Source organism: Numida meleagris, chromosome 6 (assembly GCF_002078875.1).
Source record: "Numida meleagris isolate 19003 breed g44 Domestic line chromosome 6, NumMel1.0, whole genome shotgun sequence".
Lineage (NCBI taxonomy): Eukaryota > Metazoa > Chordata > Aves > Galliformes > Numididae > Numida > Numida meleagris.
The window spans coordinates 6,211,516-6,235,966 of record NC_034414.1 but is presented as its reverse complement, the minus strand read 5'-3'; the positions used below and the strand labels follow the sequence as shown (position 1 = coordinate 6,235,966).

At 39.2% G+C, this 24,451-nt stretch overlaps 2 protein-coding genes across 21 annotated transcripts in view; one reads left to right on the top strand and one right to left on the bottom strand.

The window, feature by feature from the left end:
• CCDC73 (coiled-coil domain containing 73) overlaps positions 1-8,627 on the top strand; it is an 81,009-nt gene extending 72,382 nt beyond the window's left edge. For all 20 annotated transcript variants that reach the window (XM_021401925.1, XM_021401924.1, XM_021401926.1 and 17 more), the window contains 3 exons: positions 223-1,758; positions 4,550-4,683; positions 7,730-8,627. In XM_021401925.1, coding sequence (XP_021257600.1) covers positions 223-1,758; positions 4,550-4,683; positions 7,730-7,936 — 1,877 coding nt within the window. In that variant the 3' untranslated portion in view covers positions 7,937-8,627. The remainder of the gene's footprint in view (positions 1-222; positions 1,759-4,549; positions 4,684-7,729) is intronic.
• On the bottom strand, positions 8,678-23,853 carry EIF3M (eukaryotic translation initiation factor 3 subunit M). The gene is made up of 11 exons (XM_021401947.1): positions 23,706-23,853; positions 22,411-22,543; positions 21,150-21,288; positions 20,622-20,745; positions 20,001-20,095; positions 15,036-15,119; positions 13,622-13,721; positions 13,126-13,207; positions 9,962-10,105; positions 9,373-9,433; positions 8,678-8,946 (listed from the first exon to the last, which is right to left on the bottom strand). The coding sequence occupies exons 1-11, from the start codon at positions 23,745-23,747 to the stop codon at positions 8,826-8,828; spliced, it is 1,125 nt and encodes a 374-aa protein (XP_021257622.1). The 5' UTR covers positions 23,748-23,853; the 3' UTR covers positions 8,678-8,825.

Below are 24,451 nucleotides of genomic sequence, written 5' to 3'. Positions count from 1 at the left end.
TTATAAATGTTTTGCAAATTGCGATAACATAATATTTATCTTCAGTAGTTTTTTGCTGTATTTTTTGTGAGGATTGAAATATTACTGTAATGTAAGAGAAGAAAAACCTGCATTGATATTAATCATAAGTCTGTATTTTAGAAACCTTAAACTGTAAAAACAATGTGTTATTTAATGTCTCAGTGATCCGTCACTAACTAGAAAATACACTTACTCTAACAGAGTTACGAGTTCTTGAAAACAGTTTTAAGGATGAAATTAATGTAGCTAGCCCTTCGGAAGGAAAACAAAGGGAGGCTTCTCCCAGGAATACCCTCTGCACAGATACTGATTTAATTACCCAAGGACAGAACTCGGAAATGCATGTCACTGAATGTAAAGGAGCAGAAAATCTAGGAACAGCATGTAGAGCGCTACTGGAGGAAAACCATGCAAATTTACAACAGAAGCTACAGGACAGCACTGGTCCAGCAGCAGCACATCACACAGAAACAAGCAAGGTACTTTTGGATGCTACTGACAGAATAGTTGTCTGTGAGGAAAATGCAGTTGGAGAGATGAACTCAAGTAACCAAGAATTGTGCAATACCGCACATGAATCATTTTGTACTAAGGTAGACAAAAACTCAAGTATCACAGAACACAACAGTGTTCTTAGAACCGAAGCATCCAAAAAAGAGTGTGAAGCAGCTGTCTGCACTGAGAAGAATGCTGTGTGTGAGAGAAATACAGACAATCATCGAGTGAATGAATTACATTTTGGCATCCTATCTTCTGCTAAAGAAAATTCTCAGACAGAATCCCAGAAATGCAGCATGTTGAACAGTGACAGCGATTCAGATAACAGATTATGTAGAACAGAAAAAAGCTCGTTAAATCTGATTGGTCTACCTAGAGATAAATATGCTTTTAAACAGGCACATGTAGATACTGATGACAAAAATTACAATGACAATGCCACAAACATCAAGAGAAGTGGTACACTAAGGTGTATTGGTTTTCCAGCAATGGACGCTCAAAATTTACTACCCATTTATCGTGATAATGCAAGTACTGATGAAGCTGCAAAAGAACATAGTAGTAACATGCCTCTTACAGGTACTTACACTTTATGCCCTGAAAAAATAGAAAAAGGAGTAAATGTGGATGATGTGCACAGCAAACAAGCTGAACAAGACAGCACTGAGCAATCAGGAGGTGACAGAAGTACATGTCCCTTGAATGCTGTAGCCATGTCTCCAGAGAAGGCTGACGACCTTGAAATAACTGTTCAAAAAGCCCCAGCAGATGGAATGGGTACAGATAAACTTAATGAAGAAATTCAGACACAGTCCATCAAAAACAGACATTCCCTGGAGATTAATGATAATTCAATAAATAATATTTTGTTAAAACACCAAAAAGACTTGCTGCACAGTACAGTTCCAGGAAGGAAGTTTGCTGAGGGTCACCTGAAAGAATCATGCTCTTTACCCATGAGAACATCTGGAAATTTAGTAAATGTAAGTGGAAGGTCATCCTTTGATCTTTCAACCTCAGATAAAAAAGCTGAGAAAACTTCAGTACGCTTCAAATTTTTAGACTTCAGTTCTTGTACGAGAGTAAATCAAATGAGAAGTCAGGCTACATGGACTTCATCATCCCAAGAACCTTCCGTTTTAAAAGAGAAACTACCATGCCTAGTGGAAAACAAGGTTATTTCAAAAGCACTGTTTCAAAACGTCAGTGAAAATGCTGCCAGAAGAGAAACAGAACCAGGTAAGAAAGTATTTAGGTTATTAAGTCTGTATTGAATGTGTTCTCTAAAAATTATCAAAATATGAAATTTCATATTTAAGCAGTGTAGTATTAGAAAGCTTATTGTAAAAAAAAAAAAAAAAAAAAAAAGACTGAAAAGTACTATGAGATTCTCAATTTATACTATAAATGCAGCTAAGCAATTTTTGTTTGATTATCTATCTAATTTTTGTTCATATTTTCCCTTGTGAAAGAAAAGCAGGGCAATTTCAAACTGAATTTTTATAGGCATTTGTAACCCTAATACAGAGTGTGTTTTATCAGTGCTTTGCATATGATCTGAAAAGTACTGAGCAGGTTCTCAAAATCATTCAGTACCCTCATTTTGCATTCAAAAATTAGGGTAATTTATGAACCAATAGATACGTCTTTCAATTGGGCTTAGAGAAAACTTGCCCTTTTTACTGTACATCTTTGGTTAAGAAAGACAGAACTGTCGGAACGAGCTGAATGTATGAGAGGAGTTCATACTCTTTGAAGCTTTGTAAGAACCACCTCCATGAGCTTTTTCATCTTTTGTTGCTGGTGATCATTTTCTGAATAATATTTTGTCTTTGCAAAAAAGTAAATGCTTTATTGCACATTTTTATAAATCATTACGGAAATATGGAAGGATTCAATTTTAGATTTGTTTTGCATTAAAAATTAGCTGCTAATTAAACTTAATCTTTTACCAAAGTAATAAAAATATCATCTCTGTTTCCAGAGTAAATCAAATTCAGTGTTTACATATATTCCTCTACTGCAGTAGCTGGACAGAATAAAAGATACTATTAGTGCTGTCTTCCTTTCTTAAAATAAAGCTTGCATATGGGTTCTGTTTTTAATGCCTGTATGCCGTAAGCTTGGAGAAACTTCTTTTAGTCTGTGGTAGTAATGAAAGCCCCTAGCTTTGCTAAAAATGGAACTTCAGGTGCTTAGATGTTTTTCAAGAGCCTGCAATATAGGGAGTATGTGTCTGCTTCACCTTTGCCACTTGAGTGTATGAAGAGCAGAATGGACACCCCCCACCTTGACCCCTCCATAGTTGGGCAGCCAGTGGCAATGACGTGAAAACAAGCAGTCTGATTTCCTAATATTGTCTTGCTATGATGAATTTAGGTTTATCAGATATTCTGTTCCTGGAGCCGCTGTCTTGCATATTCTGTATACAGACACAATTTTCTCACAGTTCGGTTTTGTTCGGTTTCAGATGAGCCTTTGTCACTAAGACAATAGTAGTGGTAGCAGAATCCTGATCTCAGGATGGCACATTGCTTCTGAAATTCACGTTACTAAAAGAAATAGTTTCAAGAAAATCCATGCACCATTATGTGATGTTCTGCGTGGATTTCTTTCAGCAAGAATAGATTGTGCTATCTGCAGTTAATCCACGTGCCGTTCCTCTTTTTTTGTACGCACAGTAGGGTAATTCCGAGAAGCGAGTCTAACAAGTTCATCCAAAGGAGCCGGTGGGGATTTGAATATGACTGTGCTTCCACAAATGAGTTACCTAGTGACCGGTACAGTCACCAGACCTCTTCAATTCTGGCAAAACTTCACAGCTGAGGATCTTGGGTTGGGTCCCAGATCTGCCTCTCCCTCTCATCGTACTGCCTAAATTATATAGGCCCCTACTTCTGCTTGCCTGCCTCTTCTTGGAGAGTAGAAAATCTTACTGACAGGGCACCTACAAATTAGTCATTGCAGCACACTGCACTGCGACTTGCAAGATTTATTGTGTTTTTCTTTTCCAAATATTTTCCCAAATGGTAAACCTGGGATGGAATCAGTGTAGATGTGTTGCTGTTTTTGCTTTTATTTTTCCTCACCAAGGCACAGCTAGCCACATGAAACGCTCCGAGCACTGGAGTTTAGTAAGGCTGTCTGAGGGAACTCCTTTTAACTGCCCAACCACAATGCAATCCACTGTTCATACAACATCTCTGCTTCCAGGGAGCAGCCACACTGCAGTGAGTAGAGGAATTAACTGAGAGTGGGCAGAATGTTCCTGGAGAACTCTCCTCCTATTTGATTCTGCAAAGTAATGATTTTATCATTATATCAGTAATTGACAGGCATCTGTGCTGCGAAAAAAAACAGTGACCGTTTGCATTATAAGTAATTTTGAAAGTATGTTTGTTTTGATTCTGCAAGTAGTTTGGTGCTGGTTTCAGTGGAGCCTGCTGGCAGTGCACAAAGCCGCTGCAGGAGTGGAGCTTCATACTGCTGTAGTTGATCTACTTATTTGTCCTTTTACCATTAGTAGACAGCTATAGCCTGATTTCATGAAATACTAGGTTTATCTATTTACAAAAAGACTTCTTATTTAAAAGATGTCTGTCTAAACAACTTTGTATTTAGAATGCCTTTACTACAAGTCGTCCTGCAATATTATGTCAGGATGCTAGTAATTATATACTTCATTATCATTTTCAGAAGGCGAGTCTTAGAGGTGTACTGTTCAATAAAAGCTATACTCAGTTTGTATACTGAAAATGCTTATATTTTGTATAAATCACAATTTTCATGTAGTTTACTTAATACATGAAAATGACACGAAGCCTCTTTAACTGGAATAGGAACATACCTCATTTTTGCAGAAGTATCTGAAAGGAAAGAAAAATGAAGGAAAAGCCTGTAACAGAGATTCAGTGATTTAAACCAAAAATACTTGATTTTAAGATCAGAGGTAAACCAGAAATGTAGTTGCTTTACAGTTAGTGCCTAGAGACTAAATTGCAGTTGTTACCATTTCCTTTTTGTCAGTCAGGTTCTACCAGTTCTAACGGAGCTGCCGACACTTTGAATACCTCTAGTATGCACCGAGCCCCCCAGGGAGACCCTACTGAAGAATGGAATGCTATAGCAAAGACTTTTTATGATTCTTCTTTTCCCACAGAACATGTAAGTCAATTAAAAATATTGCGGACCAGACCTCAGTGAGCTAATTCCACAGATATTTGTACAACTGTACGCATCTGGATACTTTAAGACTGAGTCAATCTCCAAAATAATATCAAAAGGGCAACTAGGCACCATTTTTCACAATTAAGGTTGATAGAAAGCAGCAGGAAAAAGTCACAGCATATGAATCAAGCAGATGCTAACCAGTCTGTCTGGGAGGGGAAGAAAAGGGTAGTTCATTGTGTACCTTAATAAAAATCATCACCTAGAGATTTTTCTTTACGTGCTACGTTTTTGTTTTTTTTTTTTTAAGTAAAAGAGCATTATTTCCTATATTATTTAATAGGAACATCTCATTTTTTTTTTTAAAAAAGCCTGTCAAGGGCTGGAAATTAAGCCTATCTAGGAATGAAAGCCTATCAGTTCATACCATGCAGCAATTATGTAATGCCATACTCTAAGTCATCTCAGTGTTTAGTATTATGATACTATATATGTGTGCAAAAGCAGATAGTAGAAAAGCAAGCTGCTGTTTTCCAGTAAGACAAGTTTGTTCAGAGTGACACTAGCAATGCCTTGCACTGCACTCTTAGATCCATGTTAGATCCTAAAAATAGTACTCAAGAGCAGTAGAATAATTTACAACTGCAATGGGCCTTCCTCTGCGGAAGAGATGCTAGAGGAGCTTCTCAGGTAGTCAGGGCTGTCTCTCCTGGATGAGGTTTGAGATCAGGGTGTATATATAGTATTTTCAGGTGACGAAACTGGCTGACTTTCAGTAAACTTAATCAGTTCTCCTTAGTGCTACTAGTATTCATGTTCGCTGAAATTAATAAGAGTATTGTTGCTAAATTGCTCGACCTTCCTAATGTGACTATACTTGAGCATGACAACGAGGTGGTTTTTTTGCAAAATAGCAAACACCGTGGTGATACTGTGCCTCCTGCTTTTCTTCTTGTCAAAGTGGAGCCAAGAATCCAAAGTGGAGCACTCTTCTTGCTCTTCCTTGCTTATTCTTCCGTACTCAGCTGAGAACTTCCAGAAAGGAGTGGACTGAAGTGCCTAATTTACAGCAAGTAAAAAGCTGTATTTCATTATCTAGTGGTGGTTATACTACTACTTCATCACCTCCAAATTAAAGCTCCTTACGTGCAGGCTAAGTAAAAGCTGAGATGGACATGAACAGCATGCCTTGCTGTTTTGACCTTATTTTCCAAATACTTGCTCTATGAAGTCTCAGCCTGGGACATGGCAGACCACTCCTTCCCTTTTTGTGCTGGTGCTGTTCTAATACCTTCTTTCTTTAAATGTCATTTTTACGGCTGATATGTTATAGCTGTCGGGATATTAAGAAGAGGCTCAGCAGTAATTTTTGCTGCTCAGTTTAATTGTTGCACATTTATAACAAGAGCAGACTTATGCCTTCTTCCCTTTGGATAATCTCATTTAACCAAAATGCAGCACTTGAAAAGCGATAGAAAATGAAAAAAATAAGTGTATGCTTTTATGCATGTCCCCCCTGTGGTGTTAAAGAGAACTTAGCATATTTCTCAGTGTGGGTAGTAAGATGTGTTGTTTTGCTTCTATTTTGTTGTGAAAACGCTGAAGATTTTTACTTTGACAGATAGGATTTTTTTTTCCAATACAGGTCTGTGAAAATGGCATTTAGAATATAAACCTTTCAAGGCGCAAAATACGTATTACCTAATTGCAATCACTTCTCCAAAGGGGAGAATGTTTGTTGTCTTCAGTAAAATCAAAGTGGTGTAGCATGGCTATATTTCATTGGAAATACTACACAGAATCATAGAAAATCCTGAGTTGGGAGGGACCCACAAGGATCATCAAGCCCAACTTGTGGCTACCCACAACTCAAACCGTATCACACTTAGATTAGTAGTACAGCACACATGCAGCCCTGCATGCTTCTCCATAGATTTTGACTACTGGCTTGCAGTGAATGAGGTTGAAAGTTTTAACGCTCAAATGAAGTTACCCCATTGAAATGGCAATTAGCCATTACTGGACCACCTATCAAAATCATAAGCACAGCAGTAATATTGTTGCAGATACAGTAAGTTAACTGAACAATTTGCATTGTATTTTTAACTTCAAGAAATGCTTATGCTCTGCGGAAGGAAAGTCTTCTAATCATTAGTGCATATAGCAGCATGTAGTGATATACTATGAATCATCCCTCTTTAAATTTCAGTTAAAAAAACCAATCTGTGCTAAACTGCAAACAGGCCTGCAGACTGTGGCTTACAAGTAGTTGGGCCAGTTATCCAGTGTTCAAAAATGGCTGAACAGAGCCTCACCTCACAATCCATATAAAACAGAAGAATTGCCCTAGCGTGCAACTTACTAGCCATCATCTTCCAGATCCCCAAGAACTGCAGCTGGGACTATGTAACGTGTTTGGCTGTGAGCTTGTGCTCAAGCAGGTGGCTGGTGCTGTGTCTTGGCTCTCCCAAGAGGCACACGCTATAGGGTTGTGTGAAGCAAGCTTATCATTCAAGCAAAAACCTGCTTAGTTGCTTGATTTGGATATATATGAAATAGTAATTAAAACTATTCAGAGAACAAAAAGATCTTTAACACGCAAAGCCAAATGCTTGCAGATGTTGCTTCAGTTGATGCTGTTTGTTTTCTCATCTGTAAAGCTAAGCAGAGAGGGAGTTAACACTGTAAACCTCATGATTTTGGGTTTTGTTAATCAAATGATTGCTTAGTGCTAGAAGTGTCAATTGCAACATTAAACTGTTTAATTGAACTATTTGTTTTGCTAACATGCACTCTAGTGCAAGGTTGTCTTTTTTAATTCCTACTCTTCTGTATTAAGTCTTATGTTAAGGTTAGGTTTATAAATTTATCAAGTCCTCCACATTCAAGCTGAAGTAAGCATCTCAAGCGAAACAGTTTTTTCCAATTGACTTATTTTTCTGTTCGCGTTTCCCTGCGTGATTAATGTCAAATTACTGCTAACTATCTGAACATTTATATCTGAATTTTTTGATTACTAACTGCCACATTTTTATTGTGACAGGTGAAAGAAGGATTTACTGCTTTGAATGAGCAGAAGTCATCTCCCATAACTGTAACTCCAGCACAAAATGGAAGAACATTCGGCGATGAGGACAGCGGTCCTAGACATAATCCCACTGTACAAACTCAAATAGAAGAAATTGAGAAATTCCTCAATTTGGAAAGAATTTGTTCCTCAAGAAAAAGAAAATATGAAGACAAACAGTAAAAGTAGCGGTAGGAGATGGTAGATAAACATGGATAAACCACATACGTGAGCTAAGTTGGTAGAGGTATTCCTATATACTGTATGTTCATTGTGCTTTCATGTTTAATACAGGATAAATACTTCTTGTTTAAAAATAGATGCAACTCTAATTAATTTATCTGTTTCTACAATCAAACACAAGCAAGTTCTTAAGACTTTGCCCTGAAGTTAAAAGTTCACAAGTTAAACATTGTAATAAACCTGTAAGCAACATGAAACTGCTCCCCAGAACTTTTAACTGAAATAGTTCAATTTGGGTTGTCAGACTGCTCAGTTTTTGAACGCTCTGCTGCAAGTGTTTCAAAATATAATTGTTCTTAAAGACTTGTGCTACTTAGAGCTGAAGTTGTTGTTGAAGAAAATCTTCTGCATACCTTTACTGCAGAATGATTTAAGTACATCTGTTGCAGTTGATTCTGTCTAAATAATGCCTCTTTCTGCACTAAAAGGTGGGGTATGACTTACAGGAGGTAATGCTTCACAAAGTTTCGCTTCCAGCTGGTTCGTGTTTTTCCTCCTTGAAGATAATAATGATCTCTCACTTCAGTTGCACTATCGCTTTTCTCGTCTACCTCCCTTCCACCCCGTACCCCTTGTCAAAGAGCAATCGTCATATAAGAAACCTAAATAAATAACGAGAACGAAAGAAACAGGGTATTGCTACTGTTACTTATTTCTAATTATATAAGAAAATCAACAGAAGATTTTCCCACGTTTTATTGCTTTTGTGTTGCAACTTAGAATGCTTCTCTTCTTTAAACCAATTGTATACATTTTGGAAACATTCACAAATGGTCAAAGTTTTGAATAAAATTTATCTATAGCAAGACATTTCTAGGTTACGCTTTCTTTAGGTGTCTGAGAGACTGAGGAGACTGTTTTTGACTTGATTCAAATTTTGTTTCCAGGTGTTAAGAGTATCATACAATTGCTGCCACTGCTGCTTTCCAAAAGTCCGATGTGTGCTGTGACTAGAGAAGTGAAACAAAATCAGAAGATGATTACTAGATGTCATACTCACCTAACAATTCTTTCACAGCATTACTTGAATCACACACATGAACAGGGAAGTTTTAATTTTCTGCATATAGAAGGCTGCACTTCACTAGTTAGAGAATTCTGTAGCCTTCCCAAATATTTAAAGCAACAATAGTCATTAGTATTCTTGTCACTATTAGGTCATTAAATGAAATGTGCTGGAAAATAGGACTCTTTCATTAAATAAGCTAATCACATTCAGTCTGAGCTTTAATAAAATTATGATAAATAGCAACTACTTAACTACCACCAAGTGATAGGAACAATACCTTGCCTCTAGTTAAAATATTCTACAACTGTAAGCGAAATAATTAGAACACACTAAGTTCTACAAAATGCTATGAAGAATTAAGTCTTACCTGACAACTACTTTTCTCTGCGTCTGATCTATTTTGCAGTATACCATCTTTGTCTTTACAGCTGCAAAAAAGGAAATGCTGTTTTAAGCCCTATTTTCAAGATAGAGCGATGATGTTACATTGCATTAGCCTCCTATAAAACAGTCGTTCACCTAGTGCTGCTTTGCTGACGGTTTTAACACTCTAATAGGCAGAAAAGCAAAATGATGTTATAAGACGAAGGACGTGCCTTGCTCTTATTGTTTGATACCGAACTGTTACAGAAGTTTGTTTAAAAAGAAAAAACACAAACAGGATGCTCATCTCCCCTACAAACTACCAGTGTTTTTATGACGGCAAACAAAACCAGATGACAAATCGAACCTGTAAACAATTTATGAAGACTTACTTGAAATACATTGCCTATGACTAGAAAAAGCAGCTTCTTTTAAAGTCAGTTTTATGTTCAAGCACCAAAGTTTTACAGATGCATCTATGTTGGAATAGAATTGAAAAGTAAACATTTCTCTCAATATTTAATATTAGCTCGGAAGACCATAAAAGGTGTGGTTCATTAGCACTGTATGAAGTCCTTTCTTACAGTTCTTACCATCAATAACAAATGCTTCTACATCATCAGCTCCGATCTGAAGTTCCTGTTGCATTGTGTCAAATGATATTTCTTTATTCTCTACAGCCATGCCCATGAAAGTAAGTAGCCTCATTTTTGCCATATTCTGTTCGTGCAACAAGCCTGTGTGAAAAGTATTGATAGTTTATGGATATTAATTCAATAATATCTAATTTGTTTTATTTTTCATGTTTTTTACTACGTATTCTTCCAGTAACTTAGAATTTCACATAATGAAAACATTCTACCTGGCTTTATCAACGTTTTTTGAGGTAATATTTATTCCTGCATCTTCCTGGTGTTCTGCTAAAACAGCTAGTTTAGTTACGAAGACTCAATCATCAGTAAAAGATAATAAATAACCAAAAAGAGGAGAGTGGAGACTTTTTGGAACCGTTAAGAACAAAATCTTTACAGAACTTAGGTGGCAAGCACACAAGTGATGTTTGTAGTTGGATCACTGGGAAGAATAGCAGCGCAACACAAAAATATTTGGTGATGTCAAAGCCTTCCTCCAGCCACACTGCTCATTCTCATGTGATTGCTTAAAAAAATCTGTAATGGTTTGGCTGCCTAACATTTCTGTCCCACAAACGTGTTTTGACTGTTGATACTGCATTATAAGAGCAAGGAGTTGCATGCTTTCTGCATCTACTATCGCAAAAAAAAAAAGTGTTCTTCAAGAACACGTCAACAAATACTAAGATGTGGTAGATCTTTTGCATGGTAGTATGCATGGCAACACAAAGAACTGAACCACGGGCTTGCACATGTAAATCTGAGTCCTTTCTCCTGAAAAAGCGCAGGCGAACAGAGCTACACTCAGATGAGCCAAGGCCTCTTTTGATCAAGTTCTCTGAGGCACCAACTGAGCTTCACTGGAAGTTCTTTTAAAACAAAGGGCGATCATTTGGTTTTGGGATGACATTATAAGCATCCACTTGGCTTCAGTAAACATTTAAGTTGGGAATTTATAACGTCCATACTCTGATAGGAAAGCACATTAGTAGAGGACATCATGTTGTGTTAATTAGCTGTAATTATGATGCAGGCTCCCTATTTGGCACCAATTCAACAAAAATGCGATCGCTATAACTCATACGAATGAGGAGCATCAGAAAATATACCTAACTGGGTTTAATGGAAATCTACAAGCATCAAAAAATCAGTTAGCACACATTAACCCTAATTAGCAAATGCAAATGAGATGCTGATTAACTTTCTGAAAAAGACTGCTGATAATACCAGATTAAATGTGGACATGTTAGGGCGATTCAGTTGACACAGATAATGCGACTGCTGGCCTAAGTTGTCAGCATTAATAAAACAACAGATTGTAACAAACTGATGCCACCTGTAGGAGCCTCCACTGCACAGCTTTCATGGACTAATTTTAATTGGTCCTGATCCAAAAAAAGCTGATGCTGCAACAGCCCTGACATACTATTAACAACATCCTTTTCTATTTTAAAGCCCAATACTTGAGGAAATGTTTGTGTGAGATAAAGAGAATAGTTAAAAACACTTGTTTGGGGGAACAGATCTAGGTGTTTAAGAGAATTTCTGAATGCCCCATCAAATACTGGTTCTATTGTCTATACCTATCTGTCATTGTTTGTCAAAAGGCAAGCTGAAAGAAGCAGACCAAGTTCCAAGCATTCCAATCTGAACTGCTTCAGAATCTCTACCTTAGCCATTGCTGAAAGACATTCAGAATTTCCTGAGTACACCGCAAAGAAGGTGAGAAATCAAGGTAAGCGGAAGGTTGTTTTCCAAAACAGCTATACAGATATGTAAGGATTTTACTAGGATTACCTGAATACCAGACCTATTGAAAATATGTAGACCTTATGCTCACAGAGGTAAACACAGATACGGGAAGGCAAAGCAAAATAAATCATGACTGTTTTATGACATACAGATACATGCACAGCTGCATTTTCAGCAAATACTTCTATTGGCAAGTACCAAACAGATAAACCATTTCAACACATAAGAGTAGTTACTATATAAAAAAGACTCTCCCCTAAGAAAGAAAAGTATGAGATGTCTTCACAACTAATGTCCAAATAAAATAAAATATGTTATCCTACACACTCCTTTACAAACTTGCTGCTAATTTTATCTTTAAAAAAAATCACTATCATTTTAATACTCAGAGTACCAGCACTTTTAAGCTTTAAGGGTAATTATTCTCAGAATTATACCACACTCCATTAAACAAAATAATGCATATGTTAAAAGGCTGCGCTAAACTCAGTTTTAGCAAAACTATGCCTTTATTCAAATGCATTCACTTAGTGTTCAAGTGTCATTTCAAAATCAAAGTTATAAAAAAGAACAGATTTTTATGGAAACATTTATTCATTACTAATATGTCAAAACCTTAATGCAGTAATAAAAAAATCTGCATCATTGAGCAATTTCTGCATTGTCACTGACCCCTGTCCTAAAAAGCTGGAATATAAAAAACGTAATTTTAATGCATGCAATAGCTTATGAACCAGTGCTCCTTTGAAACAGTCAATTACACATCAACGGGGGAGTGTCAAAGTGTTAATTACTACTCCTTTTTTCCACAGTGTGTAAATAAAGAGGGTGCTGACATTAACATTCCATCACATTGCTTCATGTGATGAAACAAATTAACTGGGACAGACTGTGGTTTGCTAGGTCTAACGCATCAGCACAGGCACACACACACACGTACGCTAGTTTGCGTGTTCTACCTTGCTGTTCACGGGAAGTATTTGAAGTATTTGCTGTTATAATGTTACTGATCATTAAAAAAACACCATAAGGGATTTATACAAGCTGCTGTCTCACTTATTGAAGTTGTCATCTCCGACCCAGCCTGCTGTACCACTGCATTAAATATTCCCTCCCAAAGGGTTTAAGTGAAAAGAAGTGGAGAAAAGCAGATTCCTCTTCGAAACCCCCCAAAACAGCTTGTCCTAGCATATATAACAAACAACAGTTAGACAGTCCATTTCTGAGAGGGTAAGGTCTAACCCACTGTTTTAAGAAACACAAAAAACCACCGCTACTAAAATTCTGTCTTTGATATTTGGGTTGGAACCGAAGTCCTTAGCAGGTTCCATCATCATAAGCCATGTCAGAAACGTAACGATTTGAAAACTTACCGAGGGAGTCGATGAAGTCTTTGTTGTTCTGATAAAACTTGACATAGGATACTAGTTTAGCACTTACAAAAATTGTCAAAAGCTAGAAGAGGGAAAACAAATTTAAGAACATTTTAAACATTTTCTGTTCCCCTCTTTGGAGAATGCACAGATAAACACATAAAACATTGCAATTACTACTGAACTGGGAAAAAAAACAAACAAAAGGAAACCCAAAACAAAAGTTAAAATTATTTAAAAGCCGCCTACAGTTTTGCCAAAAGAATTCATGGTAAAGGCACAACTTGTAATTGATTTTCTGAAGCTTCTAAAAGGGAACATTCTATTATACATTTTACATGTAACACTTCAATTTTCTAAGAACATTTAAAAAAAGAGTACATTGTAGCTCTAGATTAATGACACAGACCACTATTCTAATGAATTTCCAAAGACACTAATAAGGCAAGTACTTTCTAAGATATTAAACCAACTGGCAAAAAAGAAAGCTACTCACATCATGAATAAGTTCGCCCTCCAAAAATTTGACTGGTTTTAAGGCAAGAAGATGGTCAAAGAGGAAGGTATTTGGATCTTTCAACGCTCGTACAATACATCTAATGAGAAAAGAAAAATAATTATTTTTAGAGTAATACGCATTTTAAATGCAACTCCATTTGTTTTTCTTGTCTTTTTAGGAGATAGTTCAGGGTTTTCAAGTATACTTGAGTATAAGGCATGTCACATTCCGAAGTAACTTTCACAGATGGAACAAAATGAGAAACAGCAAGTGTTCAGTACTTTGCCCCAGATGACAATTAAAAGTTGCCAGGTGGTAGGACTACAGATCAACCTACTGTATCCCACTGTACATTTATTACATTCACTTCCAGCCAAACCTTCATTCCTTGTGTTTTTACTGTCCTCCTAAAATTTCATAGAATTAAGTCGTTTGAAAAGATTAATTATACTTGAACGTGTGACACAAAGCAGAGAAAACCTCAGTACCAAACAGTGCAAGACCTATGATTTATCAGTTGCAGCTCCAGACTATAAACAGTGCTAAAGTGTTTCTAGAACTCTAGATGAAAGCATTTGCTCAACAGCACATTAGAAAGCTGTTAGTGCTACACTAGCGTTGATGGCCTAGACCGTGACCCTACCACATAACACGCACCCAGAAGAACCTAAAGTCTGCCCAGACACAGCCGTGTGGTCAACTCCAAGTAGGTACATTCATTCAGATGTAAAAGGCCTCGATGGCAGTCACTGAGGTTTTCATTTACTTATGCACAGATGTTTTAATTTTCAAAATGAGTCCTTCTGATTTTTCTGCATGCTTATGTACAAGTTATTGCACCCATAGCACATCTATGTAACTTATTAAAAATCTGAGTTTGTCAGAGCAATGGCATGCAGAATGCAAAAATTTTTCCCTGTAGGGAAAATACATTGTTAAAACCGATTTCACTTCCAGCATGCCCACCAAGCAGTTTAATTTTTGTGCGGTTCATATCTTAAGTACTTACTCCTGGAAAAGAGAGCAAAAATCTCAATAGAAAGTGCTATTTGAAAAGAATATTCAAGTTAAAAGAGTCAAATAACCAGCAAGTAAAAAATCTGAAATACAAGATGCCAATTGAACTTTTGCTTAGATAGCTGACGTAAACAACCTTTTTACTAAGGCTCAGCAAAAAGCAGAGCGGAGCTCTCAGAGCAGAACTATTCCTGCACGCTTGCACAGTGGAGTGAACCTGACAGCCTAGAAACAGCCAAACCTACCTTAGGCTGCCAACTCTTTGTCAAGTCAGCCACCCTACAATAAAAAGGCCCCCACCAGCAAGGCCGTTCCGTACTCTTTAACATAAGGCAATCAACATCATACTGCAGTATAGTAAAAACTTTTAAGGAAAGCAGGAAGTCAGCGTTACCTGTGAGCATCAACTCGAGCCTGGGAAGCATTGTCCTCTGTGTAACTTCCCAGTAGTTCCACCATTACTTTTGCTGCAGTATCACTGAAGAAGAAAAATAAAGTCACCTCAGGATTGCTGAAAAAATAGTTCCAGAACACTCAAATATTTAAATAATTCCATCATGATGTTGCAGGTCAAATTAAATTACACTTGAAAAGATGTAGATGATCCATTTTAATTCTAGTGGAAAGAACAAATTAACTAGATGTATTCTTTCAATTCTTGTTCTACAAAATGTTTATCTTCACCCTTCATTTCATTCTCTTAAATTGATAAATTACCTGCTGGTTATGGAAAAAGCTTTCTGAGCTAGGAACAGCTTTATATGGTTCACTAGAATGCTCCTCTTATGCACATCTGGATTTAATCATTGCAGAATAAGTAGCACTGCAAAGTTTATTTCAAATGTAAAATGGCATATCTTAAAGAATATTTATGGTCAGAAAAATAGCCGCGTAAAAGCTCCCTTTCCTTCTTTCACAGATTGACTCCAAGCATTCAGAGTGAGAGCTGCTCGTTTTACTGACCAAGTTAAGCGCCCGGCGATTCAAGTGCCTTAGGCTGCTGTGAAGCAAGCAGCTTCCAACACTGCGTGACAGACAGCTTTTAGGAAAAAAAGCACTCATTCTAAGAAAATGGAGTGAACTCGGAGCCTTGTCTGCCCAGATGATTTTTAAACAGCTCCTCAATGTTACTGCAAACCATCTCCAAGGCAGATAAGATACTGTGTCATTTCAACTTATTTATTTTTATGTATCGGTTCTCACCACTAGCGAGGCCAGCAACTTCTGATGCTTCTTCACAATGTTTTCAGCAAAAAAACCAAAACACCAAACCCAACTTATTTCCTATTTCTCATGGGATCCTCATTAACTACAAAAACAGAAGGCTGTGACACTTTGTCCAGACAGACAACAGATTTCACTGATGCCTCCTTAGTACTTAATTTAGACACGGCAGGGTCTGGGTGTAGATGCAACCAATAACTGATCATAAGAGCATGAGCTTTGCAGAAATTGCCCATGCATGCAGACAGACTGGCAACGGCTTTGCTGCTTTTCTGCACGCATACCTGGTGTCCCCTTTAGGCAGAAGTACTTTGTGAGGGGACACGAAGGGAGGATACTGTTCTCCCCGAGTTACAATGGAAAGCTAAATTCTTCCTTCAAAGTACTTCAATTGCATGTACAGCATATTTCCCCACATGAAGAAAATTAACTGTATTCCAGTCCAAACCCATATACAAGTATGGTCTGTTAGACCTACAACATGTTCCTTAAATGAATAAACTGTGTAACAAGAAAGTCTCAAATTGCTTTAAGTACTTAAGGTAATGGCAAAAGTTGCACAAGATAGGAATAAACCTGCACAACACTGTCAGCATATACCATGCTGAGATGGATTTAATTAAGAAGCAGCACAAGCTAGAACGTTTTTTATAGTACAATGACTATCTTTATACAGGTATTTATTATAAAACTCACAAAACTGCTATTTGACAGCTTCTCTGGAGAGTGAGCTTTTGTGCTCCCAGACATCACAGATGTGCTGTGCAAATATTCAGACATCATGGGAAGCAGGCTTTACCTGTAATTAAAGAGGTCAGCCTATGCTTTGTCATGGCACCTGATACTAGCGTGTAGAAGAACAGATAGCCGTGTAACAGTGAAACAAATTTAGACAGCTTTGCACGTACATAGGCTGCTTCAAAACTAATGCCTTTCATTTAGTTCCATGAAAACTACAAGAAGCACAATAACCCTGTTTGATAGAGCAAATTCCCAGCTACAAAACACAATTTTCAGCACAGTCACCGCCATTTGCTGTGCGTTTTTGCCAGTGATGAACAAGAGCCCGCATGCTCCACTTGTAAAAATCTGCGTGGCTGACCAGAACGTGGCTTGTCTTTCACACTGCTTTCCCTGCTGAAATGCACCACCCACCACTTCACGGTGCTCACGTCCTGTGCCTGGTCTCCACTCCCAAGCTTCCTGTGCTAAACCCTTGTGAGCCTCATCAAATAAGTCAGGATTATTCTACTCCTTTTATTCCTTCACCTTATTCTATTCAGAGTCACGCTACTACTATACGTTAAGGTGTTTAAAGTAGTAAGTCAGATCACCATTTCACCAAAGATTATTGCTAAAGTTGTAGTTCACCTGATGTTTAAATGTGAATATTTTCCTAGCAAGACATCTTTCACAAATATTCCTGGCTACACTTTCCGGTCTAGATGCATAACTTCACCAAAAAAGCCAGTAAGAATCTAAGCGTTACAGTAGGCAGAGGGAAGATAAAAAATACAGAGTATTTAGAGCCTCGCTAAGATTTTGGAGGCCCTCTAAATTATACCATATCGAATGGAATTAAACAAAACAATTACTTCGCAGGTGCCAGAAATACTGAGCTTTTGGCTGCAGGTATTAATAACCAGACTTGTCAGACATGTTGGAACGTAAACTCGGTCGGGACCAGTCCCACTGTGAATCCTGCCAGGTCAATGGCAGAGACCAAACTGTAAGCTGCATCAGGCTGGAGCCTGGCATGGCATTCAAGGCCTCAGAGGAGAACACAACTCTTAGGCTGCATGCAAGACATGCAGGCCTGTAAAACTTCACCTTTAACTGGAAAACAAAACAGGTAGTGTTACCTTGCAGTTTCATACGAATGTATCTAGGGAAATGCTGAATATCAAGCAAGCCGATGCAGAAAACTACCATAGAACCTTTATGGCAAGAATCTTAAGTAGCAGAGAAGGTAACTAATCTCTGGCAAAGTTCATCTACCAAATACAGAAAAGCGCCACACCAGCTATCAATTTTCCAGCTGCCACCACTAATTTTTCTTTAGTTGATCAATGGAAAGATAAGAATCCTTCTTCAAAGAGATCAAGACAATTCTCATCGTCAGAATTAAGAAGCTTCAATCAGAAAGTAACTGGAAAAGATCTGATAAAACAAGCTTTTCAGGAGCTGTTCGCTACCAAGCTGGCCATTGGGGAAACCCTATTAGGTCTGGAAATCCATCTCTTCTGCCACATAGACTGAAGTTAAAACATAAAAGAAGCAAAAAAACTAAGGTTCCATTGCTTTCAAAAATGTTTTTTTTTTCCTTGATTATAAATCAACAAAGTAACTGAGGTATCATTTTTATTGCTTATTTTTCAGTTCCCACTTATCTTCCCATACCGTTACATCGAGCAGCATTCCTGTGTGCTAAAGCTGGAATGCTGCTGTGTGTTTCCCATACTATTGCAAATGCTGCCCACTGATCCAGGAGAGTGAACCAGGTCAAAGGTGCTAGGGTCACTTCTTGTTTTCTTTCCTGGAGAAGAGCGTAAGTGCTCTGAAAAATTGCTCCATTCACTGCAAAGCTTGCTGCAACAGATGGTAAGGATACTGAGTGCAGAAGTAATATATTACAGAGTTTGTGAACGTTTTTAATGCCTCACTTAAAAAATATTACTGGTAAGCAAAAACTTCTTTATTTCTGAAATTGGGCAGCTAACTCTTAAATAACCTTGGTAGTAAGCTTACTGGTAGCGCTGAAAACAAAAGCTAGAAGTTTAATTGATAGTAAGATTTGATAGTAAGACTAGCTAAAACATAGTCACCTATGAAGTATGGGAGTTTTGCTAATAAAAACCTCTGAATAAATCAACAGAATGAGAAACATTTTAAGAGTAAGAGCATTACAGAGTATCAGTGTAACACTTTAAAAAAAAAAAAGTACTATGCTATACACAAAATCTGATTAACGTTTTTGAAATGATTTTGAAAACAGTTGAAATCTGTTATGAAGTACCATCAGTGCTAAAGCATTTTAACATTAATGACAGGAAATTGCCATAATGTTGTATCTCACAGTGTAGCAATTCCATAAGGATTAATCATCCCTAAATGGAGATTCGGTACAAACGATCCTGCTATGCTGACACGGCATTTCCAGGCTACAGTTGCATGAGGCCAGAATAAGCTAACTCTCCTGCCAGAAAAAACTCTCCTCCTACTATGACAGCTCCACACCTGCCTTTCTTCCCCAGAAAGGTCACCTCCCCATGCAATCCACTGTACAGCTGCACCAGCATGCGTGCACACAGAGAAATGGAGCGGGGACAGAAGTGCTTGTTTCTGCAGCAGTACAACGTTACGCAAATACAGGGAATGCTGCTCTCCCTCCTCCCACAACCCACAGCAGGAACAATTTAAATAGATAGGCTGATACAGTTGTGGAACTACACGGTGAAACCACTTCTGAATACCAGCCCATCTCAACAGCCCTGGTCACTGCGTTCAAAACACCCTATCACATATCCGAGATAAACTGAAGACAGCTCTCAGTTAAGATTTACATTAATTTACAGGCACGGTACAGACAGCATTACTTTACATGCCAGAAGACATTGGTCTGCCAAGTTCATTAGATCAAAGATACCTCTTATGATCTGGGATAATGATTTAAAATGGTCAAGCAGGTATTCTGCAGACATTAATTTCGATGACTAGTGGAAAGCTTTGTCCTAAAGGTAATGTTTATATTAGAAGACTGAATCTGTTAACTGTGATTGATAAGCCTCCCAACATCATTAAAAAAGAGATAGCACTGCCATGCACTAAAATGTCAAAAGTGCAATTAAACTGATGCCAAATAAACTTGGCATAACACTGCAGTGCTTGAAGATTAATATTTATAGAAAGGAATAGTTTTATTTTGGGAGACTGTAGCTAATTCACCACTACTTCATATTCTCTAAGAAACTGGTTTAATGCAAGACGGCTTAAAACAAAGGAAAAAGCAACAGGTATATTTGGACTAAATTATTGGTACAGATTAATTTTAAAAGTGCTGTCAGAAATACTTTTCCTAATATAACTTGCAACACATCAATTTAGAATGCAGAAATCTATTACTTGTCTTTTATACCTCTTTTTGCAGTCCACGAGGACATCATACAGCAGTCTTAGGAGAGTGTGCTTTTTGTCTGTGCTGAGATTCCAGTCAGAAATCCATTTTCGGACCTAAGCAGAATACAAGTGAAAAGGAAGCAGTGGAAAAAAGCTAAAACAGAATTGCAAATATTTATTGACTCTCGAGCAGAAAAGGATTCAAAAGATCTTTCACAGAGGTTTCTCCTTTGCATCCTCTGACTCTGAGGCTCCCCATGTAGAACGTGGAAGTTTTCCCACAAGAAGCCAGTAGTCTGCACTCTCTATGCTACTCCCTAAGGACAGATAATTGCAATGCGCTGCGATTCCAGAGCAAGGAACATGATGCCCCCAGTTCCTGACTGCTTTCATTACTATCACAAGAAACAGAGTCACAGAACTATGCTCAGAATTAGAGATGGAAAATATATGGCATCTTGATCTAGATTCCGTAGGTAGACCTTTAAGAGGTGAGAAGTTTTGTGTTCTACATTTCTTATTCCACAGGCCGTATTGATTTTTAGCAGGAAGAGATTGTCTGTATCAACTCCCACTAATATTTAGTGAAATGCAGTGTGTTTAATACAAAGGCCACAACTTGAGGCACCGCAGTAATTACCTGATCTAATTCAGTTGGAATGTACTGGATGGCACCACATGACGAGGCCACTTTAAGAAGGCTGCAGTACACTGTGTATCTCACAGGAGTGTTCTTATCCATACCATGGAAGAGATTGCTCAGTCTAAATGACAAACAACAAAAAATGGAGTTAAAAAGGTCTAGCAAAACATTCAGGAAAGGTTTAGGAAAAAAGAAATGCATATAAATGTTTCTAGTCACACGTGTGCTAGTACACACAAAGCACCTGGGAGCACTGTAAGTCCATGCTGAATTCTAACAGTGTTCAGTTTTATAACAGGTTCCTGCAGAGAAGCCAAAACCTCCATGCATTTTTAAGTTCATAATACTTAGCAAAGGGAGTACAAAAATAATTTATTTTATGACAGGGAAAAGTGTAAAAAAACAATGCTACGTACAACAGACAAATGTTAACTGACATCCCACGCTTCTATTTACAGAGATGTACAAAATAATCCTCTGCCTCTGCTAGATACCACTGTCTCACTTTTCTCTGAAAATACTTACAGCTGCAGCCTGAGAGATGGGCGCTCTCCTTCCCGAAATTTCACTAACTTCTCACACAGGCTTTCAATCAGTGCTTCTTGTTTGTCAGGCTCCAGGATAAGAAGCAAAGAGACTACGCTATTCATTACACTCTCAACATCTGCACAGAAAAAAATATACAGCTGTTTAGAATTGCCAGCAACAACCATCATCCATAGCAGCTACCTGGTGCCTCAGAGTTACTTCTGCTATGCATACTTATTTTGCAGGGGCAAAAACTGCAAAAGGTAAAATGCCAACGTAACCAATCTGGATATTGATCAGAATATACAAGAGATTTAGCTCACTGCGGTCTTTTTTAATATCACATTTCAATCTAAAGCAAGAATTACCACTCTAAGGCAAAACAGGAATTTGGTGCTTGATATCTCATTGCTTCACATTTTTTATGCACGCAGATGAGCAGCCAAAGGAACTTTAGGATTTAGTCTTAAAATAAATTAAGCAGTAGATTAAGAGCAATAGTAAATTAAGCTTGCTCCTGTACACGTGGCAACTGGCCCCATCAAACAGCACAGTGACAAGTTTCTCCAGTATTTCATACTCATTTATCAGCAATAAGAAGCAGAATGGAAAATAATCCTAAGTACTGCTTCTTAGATGAACCGCGCATTCTTTCAAACACATAATATCAGCAATTGATCTTTTACACAGATGTTCTGAAGGGAACGTCCTACTGGTACGTATTGCTACAGACACAGAAAGCTCAATCAAGGTGTCATTAAACCAGAACAGTGCAGCTTATATAGTTCTGTGGTCTTAACTCAAAAAACATCATTGACTACTGAAAAAAGCAGCATTTTCAGACAATATTAATCAATTAATGCTTAGGCCTTAAAACTAGTAACAGATGTCTAGTCTTGATTTTTTTGGCTACCTATTTGATCTGTCACCACAACCATTAACTAGCAGCAAATCTTACTTTATCATATAACTTTTTCAGAGAGAAAACCTGCTTTAGGTACAACTCATGAGCCCTCATAAAAAGCACAGTCTAGCTCCATTGCTGACACCTTCAAAGGGCAGTGGATGTCTGAAGAAGGGAGGGGCAGAGCACATGCAAATTTCACATGGCAGTGCTGGAAGTAAGTACTTCCAGTTTCATAAATACGCATGTGTTAACATGCAAGCCACGCAGCAGCTCTAAATTCTGCTCAGTTACTTATTTGAAAACATTGATTGTGTACGTTTAGCAAAACTGACAACGCTTAAAGTGCCAAACCTTTGTCATCCTCTTTCAGGCACACATCACACACTTCAATGATCTGTGCCAAGTCAACATGAAGTCCACCTTCAGAGTTTTCTTCAGAGATTTCAGCTCCTTTAGACTTCAGGTAAGCTCGAAGTTCTGCAGCCTTAAAAGAAAAAAAAAAAACACAAAACAGTTGGTTTGTGAACAGCGATCGTAAAGTATTTCAATTTCTGACAGATCTTTCTTCCCCAACTGCTCTACATCATCCGCTGCACACTCAGTAGCTCTCATCTCTCCGCACCACCCAGTATCACACAGCAATCCCTCTCCCCCACTTCAGCGTGTAACTAAAACACCAGCTCAGTGCGAGACACAGTAACTGAGAGCATCACCTCTTGAGCTTTTTCAACAGTGGGTACGTGTCACTTAAAGCTACAGAGCGCAGGACTGCAGCCTGGTAACGTTGTGTGAAAAGGATGCTTTCTTATTAATTTTTACAACCTCAATAAGAATTTAGTTGTGTCTTCACCAGGAAGATGTATAAACAGAACAACTTTAGAGAAGGCAGACTTTACAGACATCAAAGAAGTAAAACACGGTTCCCAGTGTGATCCTATGACCTCCTTTGCCTTGTCACAGGCAAGCTCTGACCTGGATGCAACTGTAACACGAGATATAACTTCTGTCAAGTTCAGTGTCAAACCAGCACGGTGCTGGTGGACAGTACCAAGTGCTACGGGCCCCCTGACTGTGCTGAAGGCATTCCAGGCTAACTAACTACCCCAGGGAGATTTACTAGACACTGGGGCAGGTGAGCCCTGGAGTGAAGGCTGGTATTTTTGAATGCAGTTCTTGTAGGTTTGCAAGTCAACCACTTAAAAGACACGGAGAACAACACACGCTGGCACTCAAAGACAAAAACTTGCAAAGCCCATGACGTGTGAGTGAGTAACACTCTAGCCAGTACTGAAGTAGTTATCTCTTCATAAGAAAGCACTGTCGGAGAGCCCAGAAAACAAAGCATTAGGGGGATGGCAGTCCCTACAGAGGCAGCACGGAGATCAGACGTCCCTCTGAACTCAGGGTTTCCCTACTGTGCCCCCTCCCACACGAGCTACGCTGCTGGGCGGCGAGCTAAGCAAACCCTGCACGACAGGACCGGCCCGACGGGCTGTCCCACAGCCAGGGCCGCCTCCCAGCCCGAGGCCCGGCTCCTGCGGCGCGGGGGCCCGCTGCGGGAAAACAGCTGCCCGCCCGCCTCCGCTCCCCTCCCGGCCGCCCCGCGCCTGCCCGCAACTCTGCCAGGCTGTCCCCCGACTGCGGACCTGGTCCTCTTCCGTGATGTCGATGAACGCGGGGACGCTCATGACTGCAACGCAGGCTGCCGCGGCCGGCCCGAGCACGCCGCCGCACCGGAAAGGCAGAGCGACTTCCGGTGCCGCGAGACACCCACTTCCGCTTCCTCGAGGAGAGGAGAGGCGGGGCGGGGAGGTGCCGGGAAGGCGGGGCCGGAGGGCGCTCGTGCCACGCCTTCACCTCGCGTGCCCGCCTCGCGCCGCGTCCTTAGCTCGCGCCCCTCCTTCCCGCCCGTGCCTCGCGCTCCGCTCGCGCCGACTCCTTAGCTCGCGCCCCGCTTTCCCGCCCATGCCTCGCGCGCCCCTCGCGCCGACCCCTTAGCTCGTGCCCCGCTTTCCCGCTCACGCCTCGCGCCGCAGGCAACGGCCGTTGGTGCTGAGGGGGCGCTGAGGCGGCGGTTGTGAAGGCGACAATACTGGGAGGTATTTGGGAAGGGCTAGCAACGGTCAACGAACTCGGGGGATTTACAGAACAAAGGATGGCACCGTGCTTAAAATTAGGATGGCACTGTGCTTAAAAATAGCGTGTGCTGTTTTGTCCTGGAAATTCCCTCTAAAAATGTTGCTGTCCTCAGAAGACTGAAAGAACTCCCTTTGCCGTGGAATTACTGGGCAATGTGCAGCAGTCAGTCTCAATCCAAAGTCTGAGGGAATACTGAGAGATTTCGGGACAGCCTTTGCTCCCTGAGGCTCTATGCTGTATACTTCGAGAGTTA